General features: G+C 42.3%; 1 protein-coding gene across 8 annotated transcripts in view; it reads left to right on the top strand.

The window, feature by feature from the left end:
- NCOA2 (nuclear receptor coactivator 2) overlaps positions 1-3,955 on the top strand; it is a 196,237-nt gene extending 192,282 nt beyond the window's left edge. For all 8 annotated transcript variants that reach the window (XM_089517437.1, XM_089517435.1, XM_089517431.1 and 5 more), the window contains one exon: positions 384-3,955. In XM_089517437.1, coding sequence (XP_089373563.1) covers positions 384-395 — 12 coding nt within the window. In that variant the 3' untranslated portion in view covers positions 396-3,955. The remainder of the gene's footprint in view (positions 1-383) is intronic.
- The last annotated feature ends 18,325 nt before the right edge of the window (positions 3,956-22,280 follow it).

The following is a 22,280-nucleotide window of genomic DNA, read 5'->3' as shown; positions in this document are numbered from 1 at the left end:
TACAGGAATAGATAAACTTCCAAGCAATATGACTCGTTCCAGATGGACTTGTAAAAGCTTTGACTGGGAAACCATCCTTAGGACCTTCTCTTTTAGCCCATGTATATTATGAAAATCATGAGTTTAACACCAGCTCAGCAAACAGAAGTGTCCCAAAGCATATAAGTACTATTCAGACAACCTATATAGAATAGATTATTCCATGTAAAATTTGTTTTGTTAGCAAGTTAGATACAGTTGTATTTTACTACATTTTTATCATTATTATTTTACTGTTTATGGAAGTTGGGGGGCAGATGTTCTAATTTTAAAATAATAGAAGATTCTTTCAATGTGCATGGGTAATTTCTGTTAATGCATTTTTATTATTTTTGCTCTTACAGAAATATTGCTGATGCTGAAGATTGCTTGTATCTTCAACTGATTGGGCTTTCCTGCCCAAACTACTTACCAGTGTGAAGAGCTGCATCTGTTTGGTTTTGTCCCAGTTGTTCTGCCAGCCAGTTCTGGAAAAAGTAGAAATAAGTGCTGCAAACAGAACAATGCCACTCTAAGTGGAATCGAAACCGTTGGAGGTGGAAGAGCAGCCTCTTCTTTGACAGCCTGAAGCTAGCGTACAGACAGTTGCTCAGTCTGTTCACTGCATTCACCTTAGTGCAACTTAGATCTCTCCTGCAAAGTAAATGTTGATAGCCAGTTTTCATAAACCATGTCAGATTGAATGTATTTAAATGTATGTATTTAAGGAAAACCAACCATGCTCTCATTCTTTTCTATTTTTAGTTTTAGATCTTGATATCTTCCTTTGTTTTCCTTAGCTACACGGTCTGGTGCAAAGGATTCAGTTCCACCTGGAAATCTGTGGTTTCATACTGTGGCCTTCACTTGGAAGGTACAGAGTAGGCTGGATGATGACTGCCCGGGTGATAGATAACAAAATACAAACAATGGTCATCTAACTAATTGGTTTGAGGAAATTGTGTCTAGTGACTAGGTAAACCATGCTAGAAAACAAAAACAGTTTTACATAGGTTTACATTTGTAAACAGGCTAAAATACCCTGTGAGAGGGCTGTTTATAAAGCTTTTGGATTACTTTGAATAAAATCATTAGACATATACAATTTAAGTTTCCATTTTAATTCATTTCAGCATCCTGAGGGTTAACTAAAATTAGCATTCCTTTTCTCCTGCCTTTAGTTGCCATTTCTCTTTTCCTACAGGATAGAGAAATGTGTAACCCCCATATAGCTATAGGCCTAATACTTGATCTCTAAGTCACAGGTAACAATTTATTGCTGAATATCTATTTCAAAAAAAGGTGCATCTATTCGTGATAGTGGCAGGATTGAGGCAAAATGTCAATGTTAAAGGCATCTCATTTAAATGATACATTTTCCATTTTCTCCCATCTCCACAACTGGGGAAAACAATGACTTAAGCGATAGCAGATATCACTACAGAGTTAACCATCATGTGTTATAATTATTTTGAAGCAGTGTGGACTATGAAGAAGTTTTGTAAGGTACATAAAAACAGTTTCTATGTAAACAAGCAATAATTTAAGTTGAAGACTTTAGTGTTTAAACTGTATAATTTTGTGAGGTATACATGTTGTGGAGTTGATTTCCAAATGAGGTACTTCAGTATTAAATTAGCTATCTTCATAGCCGTGCGTGTCTCCTGGGGGAAAAGTGTTTTGTAAAGGATCACAATGCCTTGATTAGACCTAATTTGTAGGCTTGAGACTCTTCATTTTCTAAACTTTGCGATTCTGCTCATAAGTCATTTATCTAAACTTATATTATATGCAGCCACTGTAGGAGCCAATTCTTGACTTTTTTGTATGTTTATATTCTTTCTTAATAATCTTAGAGAAACTGTTGTTCAGCAGAAACTGCTTATAGTGGTTTTACTCTTTCCGGCTGTGGTTTGAGTAATCTTTTAGTATACAAGCTGACATCAGTTTCTCAGGACTTGAAATATCAGGAAACTGATTGTTTTTCAACCTCCTGTTTCTCTCTTCCCCACAAGCCACACACTTTCGTACCTGGATTCAAATTTTGGATGTTACTTAAAATGCAATGCATTTTATATTATCTCAGTCATCATTCATGTCTTTGGGAGTGGAAAAGGTTTCTTGCCCTGAAATCTAGTTTGAGATGAAGATTGAAATATACAAAGAATCTGATTTTCCTAGAATGCTGAAAAGAATGTGTTAAGGAGTATATAGAATGCATTTCAAACCATTTATTTCCTGTTGAGTAGATCTCCTTTAACACTAGGGGAAACTGCATTTCTCAGCAGTCACCACTTTTGTAGATTAAACAGAGACATCGCTATTTAAACAACTGAGCCATCTGGTGGACATCAAAATTCAGTGTCAGCCTTGAGCTCCATGGTAGTAATAAAATGAAATAATGTATACATTAACCTAAATATGGAGGAATTACAGTTCCTTACATTGGTTGATATTAAAATGAGTTTGCCTTGAAAAATAGTTCAATTATTAGATCTCAGACCTGTTTTTAATAGGCCAATGAGCAAGTAAGTAATTCTAAATGGGACCCAGTTCAAATTATATCTACATCATTCTCAGATTCTTCAGTTGAGCTTGGAATGGAGTGATGGTCTCCATCTTGAATTTTTTTACTTTCACCTAAGTAAATGGATTTAGGCATTTAATCATGCTAGAGACAAAGTAAATAATGCCAATGTCTTTTTTTAAAAAAAAATCAGTATTTTTTATTCAGTACACAATAAAGTTGCTGGGTTTTCTATTGGAAAATAATCAGTGTTTCCTCAGATTGACACTTAAATGTGAAAGAAATTGTATTTCGTATTAAGTCAGAAAAATATACATAGGTAAACAACTCCACAAAACAAAGCTCAATTCAACCAAGTTCAGGTAAAGTTATGAAATAATGAAATAATTGATCTTTTTCCAGCATTTTAAATAGTGACACCAACTTTTAAGATATTGCCTCCACCTGTCTTTCTATTGGCTATACTAACTGAAAGCAATGTTTCTGTCATTTATACAATGCATTTTTAATCTGTAGTCAAAAAAGAAAATGGAGCTCATACAGGCTTAACACAACGGTGGTTCAGCTCTACTTGCAAAACCCAAAGATACACAATCAGTTTTGAAATGCAACTTAAGCCATTAATTGTTGGTGTGAATTTAAAGTTTTCTAGTATTTGTACGGTAGTATTGCTGCCTAAGAGCAAAAGCATTCTCTGCACAAGAAAATTACTGTAGTGGCTTTGATTTTTAATTAGAATTTTCTCCCTGGTGTTTCTTTGTAGACTAAAACAAAATCTTTTCAGTTTCTTACTACAGGTAAAGCTATGTGCAAGAACCTCAAAATGCTAAAATCTAGCATAATGCCTTAGATCTGTTTTTAAGTCTTGTATATTCCTACATAGCTGTCTGATGTATTATATTTGTATAGTGAATTGTGTACAATTTTTGAATAAGCGCATCATCACTTAGCTTTCAGTCATTGAACAGAGTTGATGGACACATTTCTTCAAACATTGACTCGTTTATTTTGTTTTTCTTTTTGCCATTTGTGGGTTTTATTTGTACAGTTCCTCATGAAGTTACATCTGAGATGTGTATGAGTGTGTGTATATGAAAAGATTATACGAGGGTAAAACTAAGCAATATATAAACTATGGTTCTTCAGGAGAAAGCTTACAGTGTTTTCAGGTTGTGATTTATTTTCAAGACTGAGTTGACTCTGAACATCACTTTGTTCACCTGCATTGATGTTTGTATTTCTAGTGTGAGCAGTTTATGCAAAGGTAGATATATTCAGAGAAATTTTAAATACATTTATGCAAGTTAATATTGCTTTGCTGATGCTGTTTGCTTATTTGATGTTAAATAATGCTATTGTAAATAAAGAATTCTGTTATTGCATCATTTAATAAATTTTAATGCCTTCGGGTTTTACATGGCTTTAGACATAGCAGCTTTTCTTCTATTGTGCCGTTTTGCATTTGTGTGGACAGCTTTGCCAAAAGAGGAAGAGTACTTCTGTTTGGCAGATTGCTATGGAAAAGCTAGGTTGAACCCCATCCACAACTTGTTTTTATTGACCCCCAATTTTACTTTACTTGTTCTAAAACTGGAATATTTGGGTAATGTGTTCTTGATCTGAGCCAAATACAAAGACTCATATACCAAAGTTACTGCACAGGGTAATGTGTGCAATCTGGGCAAAGAGTTCCTTTAAAAAAAAACAGACAGGAAAGGAGATACGGAATAACTTTGCCTGATGCTCCAGCATTTTCCCATTAAACTGTGTTTAAGCTTCCATAGAATAAGATTACAGTTCTCTCTAATGTAAATTAGTTACAAGAAATACCAAGAAAAGAGCAGCACCAAAGCCAGTAGCCATTTCCACATGATATTTATACAGTTGGGAGGTCAGTAGAAGTACTTCTATGCTATTAGAATAGTTTGTAAACATGTGTTTATGGAATTGAAATCCAAATCTTTAAGATCCAAGTATAAAAGCCCTTGATAGGTCAACGGTAGACACAGTATGACCAGATATTGTTGAACTATAATTTCTAGCAACCTGACGTAGCATAGCCAAAGAGGAAAGAGCTGCCAAGAACTGGGTTTAGAGACTGGAAATTTCCTGGATTCCTCAAGATCTCTTGAGGGACACAGTCACTCAATGAGCTCCTCTTCAGCCACCTGCATCCTTCACTCCTTAACACAGACAGACACACAGAGTTCACATGTCCCTCAGCAGCCAATCCACACCAGCCAAGAGATTTTTGAGAGCTGCTTTTGGAGAAATGGGACTTTATTATATTTATTTACCATATTTGTATCCCATATCACAAGATTATTAAGCTACTACTCCTCCCTCTGGGGGTGGAGGACCAATTAGGATGGTCCGCCCTTGAAGGCTGATGGAACCCATTAGGTTCCAAGAAGCCCTAGGGGATTCTATAGTAGGCAGTCCCAGCGACTCTATCGACGTTCTGGTTAATTTGTGGAATAAAATCACCAGAGCTATAGACATGATTGCTCCCAAGCGTCCTTTCCAGCCCGCTAAAAACCGTAACCCTTGGTACACTGAAGACCTTAAATGAAGTGGGTTGGACAACGACTAGAGAAGCGTTGGCTGAAATCTCAACTCATATCTGATACTTTACTGGACTTTTCTTAGGTCCTATCAAGTGGCGATAGATGCAGCCAAGAAATCTTTCTACTCTGCATCTATCGCGTCTGTGAAATCTTGTCCAGTTGAGCTGTTCAGGGTGGTAAGGAGTTTAACACAACTGCTTCCCACCCAGAACCCTCTATTAGATTCAACCATAGCTTGCTGTGATGCTTTTAATGATTATTTCACAGATAAAATCTCTCGGATAAGAGCTGATTTGGATGCCAACTTTAAGACAGAAGCAATAAGAGAGGAATCCAATGCCTCCGCCATTACTGTTAGACTGGATCAATTTGAGTTGGTAAGTACTGAGGATGTGGACAAACTCCTTAGAGGTCTGAAAAAAGCGACTTGCCCTCTCGACCCTTGCCCATCCTGGCTGGCTGTCCAGGGGGGTGATACAGTCAATCTGATGCTGAAAAATATAATCAATGCATCCTTCAGGGAGGGTACCCTGCCTTCTTGTCTTAAGGAGGCAGTGGTCAGACCACTCTTTAAAGCCCTTCCTGGACCCCCTGGATAGAAATAACTATAGGCCAGTCTTGTTGTTGCCATTCTTGAGTAAGGTGATCGAGAGGGCGGTCGCCAATCAACTACAGGCAGTCTTGGATGAAGCCGATTAGCTGGACCCATTTCAAACCGGATTCAGGGTGGGATACGGAGTTGAGACGGCCATGGTCGCCTTAGTCAGTGATCTCTGTCTGGGCATTTGCAGGGAAAGTGTGACCCTGCTGGTGCTCTTAAATCTCTCAGCGGCCTTCAATACTGTCGACCATGGAATCCTTCTAGAATGCCTGAGAGAGTTGGGTATCGGAGGCACTATTCTGCAGTGGTTCCGGTCCTACCTCTCAGGCAGATTCCAGATGGTGGTACTGGGAGACAATTGCTCTTCTAAAAGAGAGCTAAAATTTGGTGTCCCTCAGGGCGCCATATTGTCTCCCATGCTGTTTAACATTTACATGAAGCCGTTGGGCGAAATCATCCGGAGACATGGGACAGGGTGTTATCAGTACACTGATGACACCCAAATATATTTCTCTATGTCTCAGACTGATGCAGTGACTAAGGATGGCATCTCTCCTCTGAATGCCTGTCTTGGGGCGGTAATGGACTGGATGAGGGAAAACTGACTCAAGCTGAATCCAGGTAAGACAGAGGTACTTGTTATAGGAAACCCAAGCCCAGGTTTGGAATTATGTCAGCCAGTTCTGGATGGGGTCACACTTCCCCTGAAAGACTCTGTCTGCAGTTCCTTGACTCGTCGCTTCACCTGACAGCTCAGGTGGATGCGACAGTCAGGAGCACTTGTTATCACCTTTGGCTGATACACCAGCTGCACCTCTTCCTGGAACCGGGAGATCTTGAAACAGTAGTACATGCGCTGGTCACCTCTCGACTGGACTGCTGTAATGTGCTCTACATGGGGCTACCCTCATGCCAAGTTCAGAAACTTAAACTTGTACAAAATATGGCAGCCAGGCTAATTACAGGTTCTCGTCACAATCATCACATAACACCAGTTTTGAAATCCCTTCACTGGCTGCCAATTAGTTTCCGGGCAAGGTACAAGGTGTTGGTGATTACCTTTAAAGCCCTACGTGGCTTGGGTCCAGAATATTTAAGGGAACACCTTCTTCTGTACTGTCCGTCCCACACTCTAAGGTCCTCGAGGAAGACTATTTCAGCCAATAAAATCTAGGCTAACTTCAGTCACCCAGAGGGCCTTTTCCATCACAGCTCCGAAGCTATGGAATGACCTGCCGAAGGAGATCCACGACATTTCTACTCTTACAGCCTTTAAGAAGACTCTTAAAATGGATCTCTTCCGGCAGGCCTTCCCTACCTAGTTCCACTCCCCATTTACTTTGACTTATGTCACTCTGTCCACCAATTCTTCTCTTAAATTTAATGAGAAGAATTAAATTTAAATTAATTAAAATAAAATCCTTGCCTCAAGAAGAGCCCTCCCTCCATCCCGTCATCATCATACCTGGGAGGGGGTGAAAAAGAGAGGCCCGATTTCCATCAGGCCTAACTGTGAATGTACTCACTTCGCTCTCTTTAATTTAATTGTATTTTATTTATTTTTTGTATTTTATGGTATTGTATTCTCTATATTTTTATTGCTGCAACCTGCCCGGATTCCTTGTGATTGGGTGGGCTGTAAATAAATTATTATCATCATCATCATCATCATCATCATATAATTGTATAATGTGAAATAATGCCACTCTGGGTGGCTTACAATAAAATCAAGTGGACAACTAATTGTGAGAGCTGTTGAAGTGACAATTTTGTTACCTGTGGTCATGACAGATATGCCTATGTGAGCCATGGGGTGAGATGGTAAGACTGGGAGAGCTGTTTGCCCTGGCCACAGGGGTGAAAACTGCTGTTCTCCTCTCCTTCTAGGCATCTGTGGCCACAATGAACTGATCACTTCCCATTCTCACCTCGCAGCCATCACCATCATCACAGGCCTTGTGTTTTACCTGTGGTTTCTTAAAATGATATTCATCTGCCTGTCCCTCTCGTTCCTGTCTTTCCTCTCACTGGCACTACCTTGTCCTTTTGCACAATCCTGGTTTTTTTTTACTTGGGTCCCAGTCCTTCTCTACCTTGCATAAAGGCAGAGCAGAAGTCAGTGTACCTCCAGATCCTGTGCTGCAAAACTGGTGGCATTCCTGTTCCCATCAGACCTAGGGCCCTTTCACATTATACAATTATAGCTCTGTGCTTCTGCTGTTGCTGCCATGGCAATTGTCTATGAAATCCTAGGGTTTGCAGTTTGAGACATTTCAGCTCTTGGGTTGAGAATTCTAAATACCAGTCCCTAAACCAGATCCCAGAATTCCACAGGATGTTGTCACGGTGGTTAAAGAGTCATAGGGCTATAATTGTGTGATGTGAAAGGGTCCCTAGTCAACAAGTTTGTGAACATCTTGAATGCTGGAATTTCCCCACTCTGTGTTGTTAGCAACATTCCTTTAAGATGGGTATAAATATTTTGTATGGCTCAAGTGACTGATATTGTGAAGTCACAGCACATGAAATGATGCAAAGGCTTACAATAGGAATTGCATCATGTTAAGTAGTACCAAATTAATATGTGCTATATAACTGCACTAAGACCCAATGCATGAGTGGATTGGAAAGGAGTGGAAAGGTTGGTGTGATGGTTGAAGAGTATTGATGGTTTGTTTGAGTAAAGCAGAAGTAAGTTGATAGTCAAGAGGAGTGTTTGTAAATATCTTGTATATATTGCAACTACTGGAAATAGCCTTCAAGAACCTCTCAAGCAGGATAGAAGAGAGACTTTGTTATACTAATCACAACCAGTGTACAAGTTACTTTCTTACAGCCAGAGTGGGAAACTGCAGAGGAGGTGGAAGCCATCTTACCCATGGGCCACATAGGCATACCTGTCATGATCAAAGGTGACACAATTGTCACTTCTAAGAATCAGCTGAAAAATGAATAATTTCCATAGCATTGAGAGGTAGCAAAATGTTTGTAGGACCATATGGGCAAGGGAGTTTTTGTGGTATTTTGAGCGATTTTAGCTTGGGGGAGTTGACCTTTAAAAGGGGTTAGGGGCCTGGGGCTTCAGTGGTCTCCAAATGGGTTCAGAGCTATAAAATGGGCATCTGGGTACATACAGTCTATAGGGTACATTTTTCATACCTGTCTTAAGACATAAGTGTACTGAAATGTATTGAACAATAAATGAGAAGATAGATCAGGACTGGATGACAAACCTCTTATTTGCAAGTGTTTCATGTTCCCCATAGTTTGTTTAAAATGCAATAAAACTGCATGGCTGCTTTTTAAATTGGCCAAGTGGCTCTTCAACAAAAAGAAGCCTCAGGATGCTGTTGACCAGTATACTTAGTTCTCTATTTAACTCTCTGTCTACCTGCTTTGAAGCTGCCAACAATGACAAAAAAACAACATCAGTGTTCTACCACCCTAAAAGAAATTCCCACCTGCTAAGGGCATGAGAGAAAATCCTACTGAGCTTCAGTAATCCCACAGTGCTATATTTGGAGGAGGCGAAAACTGCATAGCAAAACACTGGTAAGGAGTGGAGTTTAGAAACATTACCTTTTTTGGACTACAACTCCAAGAATCCTCTAGCCACTATCGTCAAAGTTAGTCTCCCACCCAGGTAATGTCCAAAGGCTATAGAAGGGAAGTGGTGCCTTGCCTTTTAAACACCTGTGTGATAGGCCACAAACAGAAACAAGTATCTTGATGAAAATAAAATGGATGAACAAGATATATTTGGATTGCAATTCCCATAGAACCTCACCATTGGCTATGATGGCCAGGGCTGCTGAGACTTAGCCAAAAACATCTGGCAGGCCACAATTGCCCACCACTGTTGAGCAAGCGAAACATGAAAAATAATACAATGCTCTCTTTTATTTCAAGGCTTACTTCCTAAACCTGGTTTCCCTCATGATGTACTGAAGTACATCTGCCATCATGCTTAGACAGCACAGCTATTGTAGCCAAACCTAGTAGGGAGGACACAAGGTTGGGGAAGGCTGATTTCATCCTCTCTGAGTCAGCCACATCAGCAGAAGATTGTGATGGTGGAGTAGCCTCACTAGCAATGTCAAAGATATGACTTGGGTCTAGGCTATTTGAAGGACTGTATCGCCCTTTACGAGCCTACTAGAGTATTGAGATATCCAGAGAGGCCCTTCTTTCTGTCCCACCACCTGCTCAGGCTCATTTGGTGGGAAAAAGAGAGAGGGCCTTCTCGGTGGCTGCTCCCAGGCTCTAGAACTTCCTCCCTAGAGAGGCCAGAATGGCCTCATCTCTGCTCTCCTTTCAGCAGCAGGTAAAGACATTCTTGCCTTGTCAGGCCTTTTTAAGCTGGCAAGGATAAGTTTAAATGCTGTTCAATTTAAATTTTAAGGTTTGTGTTTTTAACACATCACATTAAAATTTTTTAATTATTTTTTTAATTTTATATTTATACATGTTAATGTTTTTGTACTGTTCATAAATTGTATTGTTTTAAATTTGCTGTTTGCCGCCTTCAGTCCCTATATTGGGGGGAAAGTGGGCTATAGGATGATGATGATGATGACAATGACGACGACGATGACAGAGGCAGGGAACCAGAGTTGTCAAAGAAGGGTCAGAAAGGGGGGCTAAAGAAATGGCATGGCCAGGTTTGGCTGGTCAAAATTTTAATAGGCCATGCTTGGAATGGAAGCATGGAATGGATAGGTATAAAGCAGAGAGTTCTTTAACTGCTGATCTCCCTAAGAAGTGTAAAGGAACTTTCTCAGATGATGTAATTAGTATGGTACCACATAATCAGGAAGGCATTTGAATACAAGATTCCTGTAGTCCTTAAGAGTGTGCAACTTTTCAGGTATGGCTATAGCAAAAGACAGCATAGTGACTAGTAATCCCCATGTAATTATACCACTGCAATGAATTAACCTGCAATGAATACAGCAATCCAGGGCCCCATCCTTATGCTCAAAATAGGTTTGCTAGCTTGGATAGGCAGCATGAGAGTTGAGAGCCAGTGTGTCATACTGGTTTGAGCCTTGGACTAGGACTCTGGAGTCCAGGGTTTGAATCCTGGTTCTGCCATGTTAATCCACTGACTTGGGCAAGTCACACCCTCTCACCTGCAGAGGATGACAATGGCAAACCCCCTCTGAAGAAATTTTCCAAGAAAACACCATGATAGGGTTGCCCTAAGATTGTCAAAAATTTTAAATGACTTGAAGGCACACAACAATAAGAAGCTTGGATACCTCTTTTAAATTTTACATTAAAACTTGGATTGCTGTGCTACTGACTTAAAAGTCACCATCTGCTACAGAGACCTGTTATACGTCAATGAGCTTCCAACCACACAGTAGTCAGATATTACCACCTTTATCCTATTACCTGGATCTAAGTATCTTGGCTACCTCTCTTTCAGCAGCAAACCATGGTACACAATGCACTAGACCCAGGGAAGACTAGGGAGCCACATTAGCACCCCAAGAGAACTTGGGAGGGCCATACCTCCCATTATACCCATTCCCAAATGCTCTCTAGGGGACATGGAGGCATTCACACCATGTTTGAGGGCATGTAGAGGGCACTTTGAATCATTTTGAGGCAAAAGCCTTTTTTAAAAAAAATGTAAAGATTTTTTTTCTGGGCTCCAAATGTGATGGAAATGCCCTTCATAGAAATGCCCTAGAGTATGGACCAAAAAATGGAGGGAATGGGGAAACAATTTCCAGGAAGGCACAAAATGGCCCTGTGTGCTGCATGTGACCGAAAGGCTGCTTTTGGCTCCCTTCCCTGAACTAGATGCTCCCAAGAGTACAAAGTACAAACAGGGGCATAAAGGCTGAGCTTCTTGGTAACATGAAGAAGCTGCCTTGAATCCCCTCTTTTGACATAGATGGAATATAAATTCAATAAAATTAAATGAAATAAAATGGACCTTGAGAATCCTTTCACGAGCAATTGGCATCAGTTTCCCAAATTTAAATTAAAAAATACTCCATCATGTCATTCATAACTGGCTATGTAGCTTCATTTGTACCACCACCAAATCACCAGCACCTGGCCTTCCCCACCAGGAAATGTGTTGGAAGCATGTGAGCAAACTGGAGACTTAAGAGGCTGACTTGGGCTACAAAATGAACCTTCCAGGAACAACCCCATCTGGAACTCTATGTGAAAAGCAAATTTCTCTGCTTCTTAGGTTACCACTGAGCACATTTTCCAACTTTAGTAACACAAGAGAAATCATACTATTGCGCTTTCCCTCAGTTCCTGAAGATCAAAACTTTTTGCTCATCGTGAAATCCTGTTCATTGGAGCTCACCTGCCCTGTTAACAGCATCAGGTTACAAACTTAAACAGATTTACTATGACCCATGGTGAACCTAGAGCAGATTTTCTTGGCAAAAAAAGGTTTGCTCTTGCTTCCCTCTGAGGCTGAGAGAGTGTGACTTTGCCCAAGGCTATTCAGCATGTTTTTATGGCCAAGCAGGGATTCAAACCCTGTTTTCCAGAGCTATAGTCCACTTAGGGAAACATTTTTCTCAGAGAAATGACTATGTCCCAGTATACCCAGTTGGCTGTTGAAAAGGTTGAGTGGGATTGAGAGGAGGGGCACTCCCTGGTTGCTTTGGGGATTTGTAGTCAGGGTGACCACATGCCATAACCACAAAGGAGGGCAAGGCACTGCAAAATGTAGGGCATTTAAGAAAAACGTAGGACATTACAAAATGAAAGCTCAAAACAATAGTACAAATATAAATTCGCTCTTCTCAGTCATGCTCCAAATGGAGGTCATTTTAGAATTTCTCCTGGACAGAAGATTGAAATGGAGGTCATGTCCTGGAAAAGGAGGATGATCACCTTACTTGTAATCCAAAATGAATGTTTCCCTGGCTCTGAGTAGTTATAAGACCTCAAGCAGGGTCTCTTTCAAGCTGCTACACAGTCAATAACACTTTGATACCATTCCAGCAACCTTGGCTTTTTTCATGTTCCATCCTGAGATGTGTAGTTTCATGAGAAATCTAGTCTACCAGAGAGCTCTAATGCCTCATTAACTACAAGCCCCAAGACTTCCTAGAATGCAGCCATGGGTATTAAGACCATAGCCAAGGATTATAACTGGAAAAGAGTTGCATCCATTATTATTATTATCATCATCACCACCATCATCTATTTCTTTACATAGCACCATCCATGTACATGGTGCTTTACAACAGAATAAAGCATTTAGGACCACTTCAATAATATTAAATATCAAAATGCAATACTAAAATGCAATGCTAAAAATACAATAGTCAAATACAGTAATAAAATGCATGCAAAAAGCAGAAGAATCAGCAGCTACACAAAGAAACACAAAATATAGAATAATACAGATAATTAATTATAGCAATAGCAACAAAATTAAAAAGAAACATGCAACCCTGGAGGGAACTTTAAGGAAACAGGGGTCCCCTAGAGGGCATTTTTGGATCATTTTGAGCCAAAAACCTTTTTGTTTTAAAACAAAATTGTAAAGATTTGTTCTGACTCCTGGGATCCAAATGTGATGAAAATGCCCTTCATACCCTTCTAGAGGTCATTTTGGACCAAAGAATTAATATACGTTAAAATAAATGGGGGAAAACATACCTGGGGAGGCCCAAAATGGAGCTGGGTGCTCCTGGCTAATTGTTGGGGTCAACTTCCATCAGCTAACACGACTCGACAGGTTCCTCCAGAGTTTACACAAGGTCTGCTGCTGAACACGTGTCACACTAAGAAAAGGAATCAAGGGGAGGGAAAGGTTGTGTGAACTGAATCTTCTCGCCAGAGGGTCCACCAAACACAGTCAAGCAAGGAAGCAAAGACACCACATCTCCAGGAAAGCCTTTTTGCCTTCCCAAGGCTGGAGTTTTCTCTTGGATGTGTCTCAATGGGTTTCTTTCAGAGCAGAAGAGCTCAAAGGCACCTGTTGCATCTCTTTGGCACAAATTTTCCGCCAAGTGCAAAACCCAACCTGGGGCTAAGGGCTTGGGCGATGGAGGAGGAGGGTGATTTTGGAAGATGGAGCTGGGAGGATAACAAGGCACACCTGCTGGAAGTCCTCCTTCTACCCAACTGTTAAAGGTAGAATTCCAAAGCACAGGCACAGATGAAAGTACAAAGGCAGGTCTGATGCTGAACATAAAGAAAACAAAAATAATGACCACAGAAAAAATACACAAATTCAATCTAGACAATGAGGAAATTGAAATAGTTAAAGAATTCTCATATCTAGAATCAAACATCGACCAGAATGGAGACTGCAGTCAAGAAATAAGAAGAAGACTAGGAATGGGAAGGGCAGCTATGAAAGAACTGGAAAAGATACTGAAGAGCAAAGACATACAACTGAGCACTAAAGTCAGAATCATCCAGGCCATTGTGTTTCCAATTTCCATGTACTGATGCAAGAGCTGGACAGTGAAGAAAGCAGACAGAAAGAAAATCAACTCATTTGAAATGTGGTGCTGGTGAAAAGTACTTAGGATACCTTGGACAGCCAAGAAGACAAACAAATGGGTTCTTGAACAGATCAGATCAGGGCTCTCCTTAGAAGCAAAGATGATCAAGTTGAGACTATCATACTTTGGCCACATAATGAGAAGGCACAGATCACTAGAAAAAACAATAATGTTAGGAAAGGTGGAGGGTACAAGAAAGAGAGGAAGACCACAAACCAGATGTATAGACTCAATCAGGGGGGTTGTGGACAAGGACTTGCAGGATCTGGGCAAAGCAGTGCAAGTCAGGGATTCTCGGAGATGTCTCATCCATGAGGTCATCATGAATTGGAACCGACTCAAGGGTAGCTAACAACAACAAAGCCTGGAAAATCAGTATCCCAAGGGATCTTGTAGCGCTTTTAAGACTAAATAACTGAAAGAGAGAAACTGGGAGCATGAACTTTGGTAGACTCTGAGCCTTCTTTCTCAGATGCGTTTGGTGGAATGGGGCGTCCAGCAGGGACGTAGCTGGGGGGGGGGGTTCTTGAGGTCCGGACCCCCCCTTCCATTAGAAAAATGAATGGTGTGTGCTGCTACACCGCCGCACCCAAGCCCCATTATAATGGTGGCACTTAGTCTGGACCCCCCCTTCCTAAAATCCTAGCTATGTCCCTGCGTCCAGGGACAGACCTTTCAAAGCCACTCAGTCTTTCCAATTGTTGGACTTTTCTTTTTTGAGATTAATTAGAAAACTCAGGAAATAGGAGAGATTGCTTAATCTCAACAGCAAAGCAAACACATTAGAATATAGGTGAACAGGAAACAAGGCTCACTTTCTCTCCCAGCTCCATCGGTCTCCCAGTTAAGACAGAGTCTCTAGTTAGTGTGAAAAAAAGCAAGTTTACCTATAAAAATCATGTGTTAGACACAGGTCTAACTTCATGGTGCAAAGAAAGGGAGGTAGAAAAAATTTTACTGGCTGGATCAGGGCCACGGTAACCTCATGTCATAGCCCTGATCTGGTCTATGGAGAGCGCAAAAAGGAGCTGCAAAAACCAGCTCCCTTTTGTGCTCTCCAAGGGGTGCTGTAGCTGTGTTGGTGCAGCATTATGATGCCCCTTCAGTGCTGCATTAAGTGGATGCAGTGCCAGAGGTGTGTCCTGGTGGCATATGCTGTGTGGACTGGCACATGCCAAAACGGTGCCCTGGGGGCTGGGTTAGGGCATCCAATGTGAGGACAGTGGCCTGGCTCTGTGGGTCATAGTAAACCTGTTTAGATTAACAACCTGATGCTGTATCAAGGCAGCCAGGGACTATGCAGTAAGGCCCACTGAATAGAATTGCATAATGAGCTGAAAAGGATTTGATCTTTGGGACCTGCAGGAAATCGTAATGGTAGCCTTTCACTTCTGTTACTAAATATGGAAAATGTGCTCAATGTTAACCCAAGAAGCAGAGAAATTTGCTTTTCAGGTAGAGCTCCAGACTGGTTTTTTTCCTGGAATCATAGAGTTGGAAGAGACCACAAGGGCCATCCAATCCAATCCCCTGCCATGCAGGAACTCTCAATCAAAGCATCCCCAACAGATGGCCATCCAGCCTCTGTTTAAAGACTTCCAAGGAAGGAGACTCCACTACACTCCGAGGGAGTGTATTCCACTGTCAGGAAGTTCCTCCTAATGTTAAGGTGGAATCTCTTTTCCTGTAGCTTGCATCCATTGTTCCATGTTCTAGTCTCTGGAGCAGCAGAAAACAAGCTAGCTCCATCCTCAATGTGACACCTTTTCAAATACTTAAACAGGGCTATTGTATCACCCCTCAACCTTTTCTTTTCCAGGCTAAACATACCCAGCTCCCTAAGTCTTTCCTCATGAGGCATGGCCAGTGTTGCAGCCCCACTCAGCCTCTGGAGCCCCATCCAAAAGCAGAACTGGCCCTGGATTTCCCCTGTCACCAAATGCAGTGGAGGAAAGAGGCTCATGACTAGCAAAACTCAGGCTCCCAGCTTCTTTCTTTCAGTTGGTTTCAGGCTCCCAGCTTCTTTCTTTCAGTTGGTTTCAAAGATGTGACAAGATCCACAAAGGAGGACAAGGCACTGCAAAACGTAGGACATGGCAAGAAAACTGTAGGCCATTACCAAATGAAAGCTCAAACACCCCTAGAAATATAGATCCATGCTTCTGAGGCAGGCTCAGAATGGCAGACCTTTTGGAATTTCTCCTGGACAGATGTCAGAAATGTAGGGTGTGGTCACCCTGCCCTTGTTAAAGGTCCAGAAACCCAAGGGGTGGTTTTCACACGGCAAACCCAGCAGTATCTCTTCCTCCCTGAAACGAAACAGATGTTCTTTGACTTACAGGTTCAGAAGGGTGTCTTAGGGTCACCATAAATTGGAAATGACTTGAAAGCACACAACAATATATGACTTGAGTGCCCCTGGAATAATCTGGCAAAATTGGACCACCAAGAGTTCTCTGCAGTTGCACATTCTCTGGAATTCTACCTAATGATCCAGCAGTAAGGCTGCTGCCACATGGCTGAAATAAAGCAGTTTAATACCAGTTTAATTGCCATGATGCAATGCTATGGATTTGTAGCTTTGTGCCTTCCCTGTCAGAGAACTCTGGTGCCCCACCAAGCTATACATTCCAGAATTATATAATTTTTTTGCAGAGATTTATTTATTTATTTTGCAGTGTGGCAGCATAAATACTGAGTGCATCTGTTTCTACTGCATTGAGCGTTGGAGGAATGGATAATGAAGGTTGCCTTCTTCCTGTGGCATCTTATTATCCTGTGCTCACTTAACTGGAAGGAATCCAGGTGGAGCTCATTGTGTTTGCATCAATCCTTTTGGCAAAGGAGAGAGGGCCAGGTTGATACCGTTTGAAAGTGGGTTGGTAGAAGGGTGTGTGCACAATTAAATACTATGTGTGTGTGTATCACATATATATATATATATGCACACACACACTCAGATCATTCATATATATATATATATATATGTATATATATATAAATTTGTACATATATATGCATGCACAAATTAATTATATGTGTATATGTGTATGTGTGTGTGTATATATATATATAAACATTATTATATATGTAAAAAGGTGTGTGCCTGTGTGTGTGTGTATATATATATACACACACACATATATACAAATATATAAAGGTAGGTGTGTGTGTGTGTTTGTGCACAATTTAATTATAATTAGATATTTATATGAAGGGCCCAATAATGACGCCAGGAGAAAAGCGGCCCTATACTTGCCCTCCTCCTCCATTGTTGTGATGAAAGGCGGTCTTGAAAAACTGGGGCGAAACCTTAACCTGGTTTTCTATTCTGCTGCACGAAAACGCCAGGGCCCTCCTGGGATGATGCCTTCAAGGTCCATATCACACTTTGTTCTTGTCTCAGCTTTCCTGGGCGACGCTTTCTTCCCCTCCGAGGCCTTTTGCTGCTGCTGCTGCTGCTGCTGCTGCCCTTCAAGAAACCCTGAAGCCATTTCTTTAAAAGTGGTGGTAACCTTTATAAAGTGCCACTAGATTTCTGTGTCATTTTTGTGGCAGAGATGTCCACAGCCATCTCTCTCCAGATCTTTTGAACCCCTCGAAGTGGAGGTGCATACAGTAGTGCCACCATTATTATTATTATTATTATTATTATTATTATTATTATTTGTATCCCCAAGATTGGGACCCAAAGCCTTTGGGTCTGGCAGGTGGAAAGTGGTTGTGTGCCTCCAAGTCCTTTTTACTAATGGCGGTGAGTTATCATAGGGGTTTCTTGGCATCCTCTGAGGCTGAGAGAGTGTGACTTGCCTATTATTATTATTATTATTATTATTTCCATAGCTGATCCTGGATTCGAAGCCTGGTCTCCCAGGGTCCTAGTCCAAAACTCAAACCACGCTGGCTCTCTACAAATGTTTGACTATGGATTGAATAAATGCACAAGTGTCTAAAAGAAAAAAGATCCAAATTGCATTGAATGGGAATGGTCCCCAGAGAAATACATGGAGAAAGGTGTGGAATCATCCAAGAAGGAAGGAAGGAGTCCTAATAATAATAATAATAGTAATAATAATAATGGCGATGGGGGAGAAAGAGAGACCTCCCCTTCCCGCCCTCGGAACTGACCTCTTTCCTTTCCTTTCTCTGAAAACAAGGCAAGGGACCATTTTTCTCGCATTGACCAATTTTGTGTGAAAACCACTCGTTTTTGGCAACGAAAGGAAAGGACTCGCCGAAGCAGCCCCTTCTTCTACTCTGATTCCCCATTTCGGAACATCTACATTGAAATGGACCCAAAGACCCTGATTTGGGCTTCTTCACCCTTTCCTTTCCTTCCCTTTCCTTCTTTTAGTGGACCACTCTTTCCTATTCATTTGAAAGTTAGAAATTACAGTTTGAATGTACTCCAGAAACTCGTGCTTTCATTCCTAAACGGATTTTAGGGATAAGGAATAATATCTTCTTCGGACTCTCCTCTCTCATACTCTATCTGTCTCCTAAAAATGCCACTCTGAGCATTGGACTATTATGGCTCTGGAGACCCGGGTTCAAATCCTTGCTCAGCCACCGGAACCCAGTGGGTGGCCTTGGGCAAGTCACGCTCTCTCAAAACAAACAAGAAGAAAAGCAAACAAACAAAACCCCTTTGAATCAGCCTTGCCTTTTGTTGTTGTTGTTGTGCGTCTTCCGAGTAGTTTCCGATTTACGGCGACCCTAAGGCGAGTTTATCACGGGGTTGGCCAGATTTGTTCACAGGAGGATTGCCATTGCCTTCCCCTGAGGCTGAGAAAATGTGACTTGCCCCAGGTCACCCAGTTGGGTTCCATCATGGCCAATCTCAAAACTGAACCCTGGTCTCCACAGAGTTGTAGTCCGACACCACAAACTACTACGCCACACCGGCTCTATCAGTCTTGCCTTAGGGTTGCCATAAGTCGGAAAGGACTTGAAGGCACACCACCACCACAACAACAACAACAACAACAGTGCAACACCAAGAGCCCAGAGTCTTGTGGCACCTCAAAATCTGACAGGTCTCCTGCCTGAGCTTTTGTGGAATAAAAAGACCCTTTAAGCAAGGGCTAATGGAAGGCGCTGATCCAGAACACAACACACAATGCCCCCACAGCGCTACACAATGAGGTGACAAAGTGGCCCTTGCTCAAAGGGCGCCTGATAAGGTCCTGGCCCCGGAGAAAAGCCACTCAACACGTCTCTCCAGCGATAAGGAGCTTCATCCTGATCCAATCCCAGGACTTCCCACAGTTTGCGAAGCGGTTTACGGCCAGAGAAGTGCGAAAAAGGAAGGAAAGCTCTTAGGTCCAAAACACACTGCAGAAGTAATCCAGTGTGAGACCGCATTTACTGCCCTGGCTCAAGGCTATGGGATTCTGGGAGTTGGAGTTTGTTGTGGGTCCAGAGTGGAGCTGAGCCCCACAACGAACTCCCAGAATCCCATAGCCTTGAGCCAGGGCAGTAAATGCGGTCTCACACTGGATTACTTCTGCAGTGTGGATGCAGCCTTAGATTCAAAGAAAGATGGCCACCCAGCCCCTGTTCAAAAGCCTCCCAAGAAGGAGACTCCACCACTCTCCCAGGGAGTGACCTCCATTGTGGAACGGCTCTTACTTATTTCATTTCATTTCATTTTATATTACATTTCTATGCCACCTTTCTCCCAGAAAGGGACCCAAGGCGGCTCACAAGATTTAAAAAAAAACATTTTAAAAGACATTATAATACATTTAAAAAAACAATTAAAATCATCTAGATAAAATTAACACAAAAACATACCACAGTGAAAAGCATCATTAAAACACCCCATATAAAACCCCGCCTATTTGATTTTAAACATAAGGGCTCTATAGGATGCTAATACAGAGAGAGAGAGAAGGTGGCAGTGTCAGCTGTCACAGACCCCAGTCTCCTTCCTCCAGATGCATTTGGGGGAATGGGAAGCCCAGGGACAGACCTTGAGATGCCAGAGGGAAGCAGCCGGAGCTGAGGAGAAGAGATGGTCCTGTGAAAGGGTAATAGGCTTCATCCGTGAAAGCCAGATATGGTTTTGGGGGGGTCTGGGGTGCCGGGATTTGAGGCTGGGGCGAGGGGGCAAAAAGAATATGGCAGTACATAGCGAAACCATACTTACCCATAGGGAGCCATTGGAGAATGCTTAACCGTAGGACTTTATTGTTAAGGGGAGATGCAGCTCCCCATGGAAAAATCACACATGCCCATAGAGAAACCATACTTCCCTATGTTTCCCTATGGGCAAGTATCCACCAATTTTTCCCTATGGACAAGTATCCTCCCATGTTTCTCTATATGCAAGTATTTTCCTATGTATCCTAATATGCTCCAGTGTTTCCCTATGGCCAAGCATTCCCATACGTTTCCCTATGGGGAAGTATTTTCATAGGTTTCCCTATGGGCAAGTATCTCCCAATCTTTCTCTACAGACAAGTATTCTCCTATCTATCCTAGTATTCTCCAGTGTTTCTCTATGGGCAAGTCTTGTCCAACGTTTCCCCAAGGTGAGTATTCCCTTCTCTATGGGCAGGTATTCTCCTATGTATCCTGGTATTCTCCAGTCTTTCTCTATGGGCAAGTATTCTCCGAAATGTTTCCCTATGGCCAAATATTCCCTTCTCTCTCTTATGCATCCTAGTATTCTCCAATGTTTCCCTGTGGCCAAGTATTCCTTTCCCTATGGGCATAGGATTCTCCAGTGGTTCCTTAGGGGCAAGTGCTGTCATTTGTTTGAGTACCATCCCGGGGCTGAGAAGGCCTCCCCTTCCCCAGAGCCATCAAGGGAGCTGGGGTTTGGCCAATCGCTTGAAAGTAAATGGTGGGCAGGAGAGACTTTACACACAAACACACACACAGCTTTGGCCCCATCTGCGCGCCAGACACGTGTGGCTGCTGCCTCCTTGGAAGTGGTCGCTTCCATAGGGAAACCTTGGAGAATACGTTGCCCATAGAGAGAAGAAGCAGCAGCGCGGCGATCCTTAGCCCAGAGCGACTGGGAGCAACTCTGGAGGAAGAGTGAGTAGTACCTCTTTTGGGAGAAGCATCTTAGAGGAGAAGCGGGGGCTCCTGCCCAACTCTTTCTCCCCCGTTTTAGGTGGATTGAGCCCCCGGGGATCTCTTTAAACTGGGGAAGGAGGTGGGGGTCTTCAGGCGAGCCCCAAAGAGTGAGGAGAAGGCAGAAAGAGGAGGAGGAGGAGATCCAAGTCCCTGTTGGCACCAGATCTAGGAGGGTTTAGGTGGGATCCACTACATTATTTGGCCAGATTGGGTTGCTCTGGAAGGGTCTTTCCATTGGCCTGAACCCTGAAGTGCCAAGGAAATTTCGGGGGAAGTTGCCAGCCCCTTTCCCCTGACTCCAAGGGGTTTCCCTTCTTTTCTGGGAGGGTTCTGGAACTGTAGCTCAGAAAGGACCTTTTCCCTGCTCTCCTTCTAAGGAACCAGAGCAGATGTGTCTTTCGTTCCCCTCTCCTTGGGGCTGGGAAGAAAAGCAGATTCCGGAGGGGCAAAGAGAGCCTTCCGCTGCTTTTCTTCTAGCGCCCAGAGAGCAGGAATAACAGCCCCCCTCCTTTTCCCTATCCACTTTTGACCTTCTTAGCAGCAGCCCTGGGAGCCTTGCGTCCACTGGGTTGAACCCTGGTCTCCAGAGCCAGAAACATTTTCCCAGCTGGGCGCATTAACGACACGGGCTACAAGGCTGCACCCACACTAAGAAATAACCCGGCTTGGCACCGCTTTAACTCGTCTGGCTCAAGGCTATGGAATTCTGGGAGTTGGAGTTTGTTCTAGGGCCCAGAGCGGAGTTTTAGGCGCTAGCTTTAAAGTAGGTTTCTCACAGAAATACACTGCAGAAATAATCCAGTATCAGACCGCTTTAACTGCCCTGGCTCAAGGCCAAGGAGTACTGGGGACTGTAGCTTTGCGAGACACTTAGCCTTCTTTGCCACAATAAACTACAATTCCCAGGATTCCCTAGCACTGAGCCAGGGCAGTTAAAGCGGTCTCAAACTGGATTATTTCTGCAGTGTGTTTGGGAC

The sequence above is a fragment of the Sceloporus occidentalis genome, unplaced genomic scaffold (genome assembly GCF_023333645.1).
Source record: "Sceloporus occidentalis isolate IW3139 unplaced genomic scaffold, rSceOcc1.0.p SCAF_3, whole genome shotgun sequence".
NCBI classification, from domain to species: domain Eukaryota; kingdom Metazoa; phylum Chordata; class Lepidosauria; order Squamata; family Phrynosomatidae; genus Sceloporus; species Sceloporus occidentalis.
The sequence above is the reverse complement of the archived record's forward strand: the minus strand, read 5'-3'. Positions and strand labels throughout refer to the sequence as shown.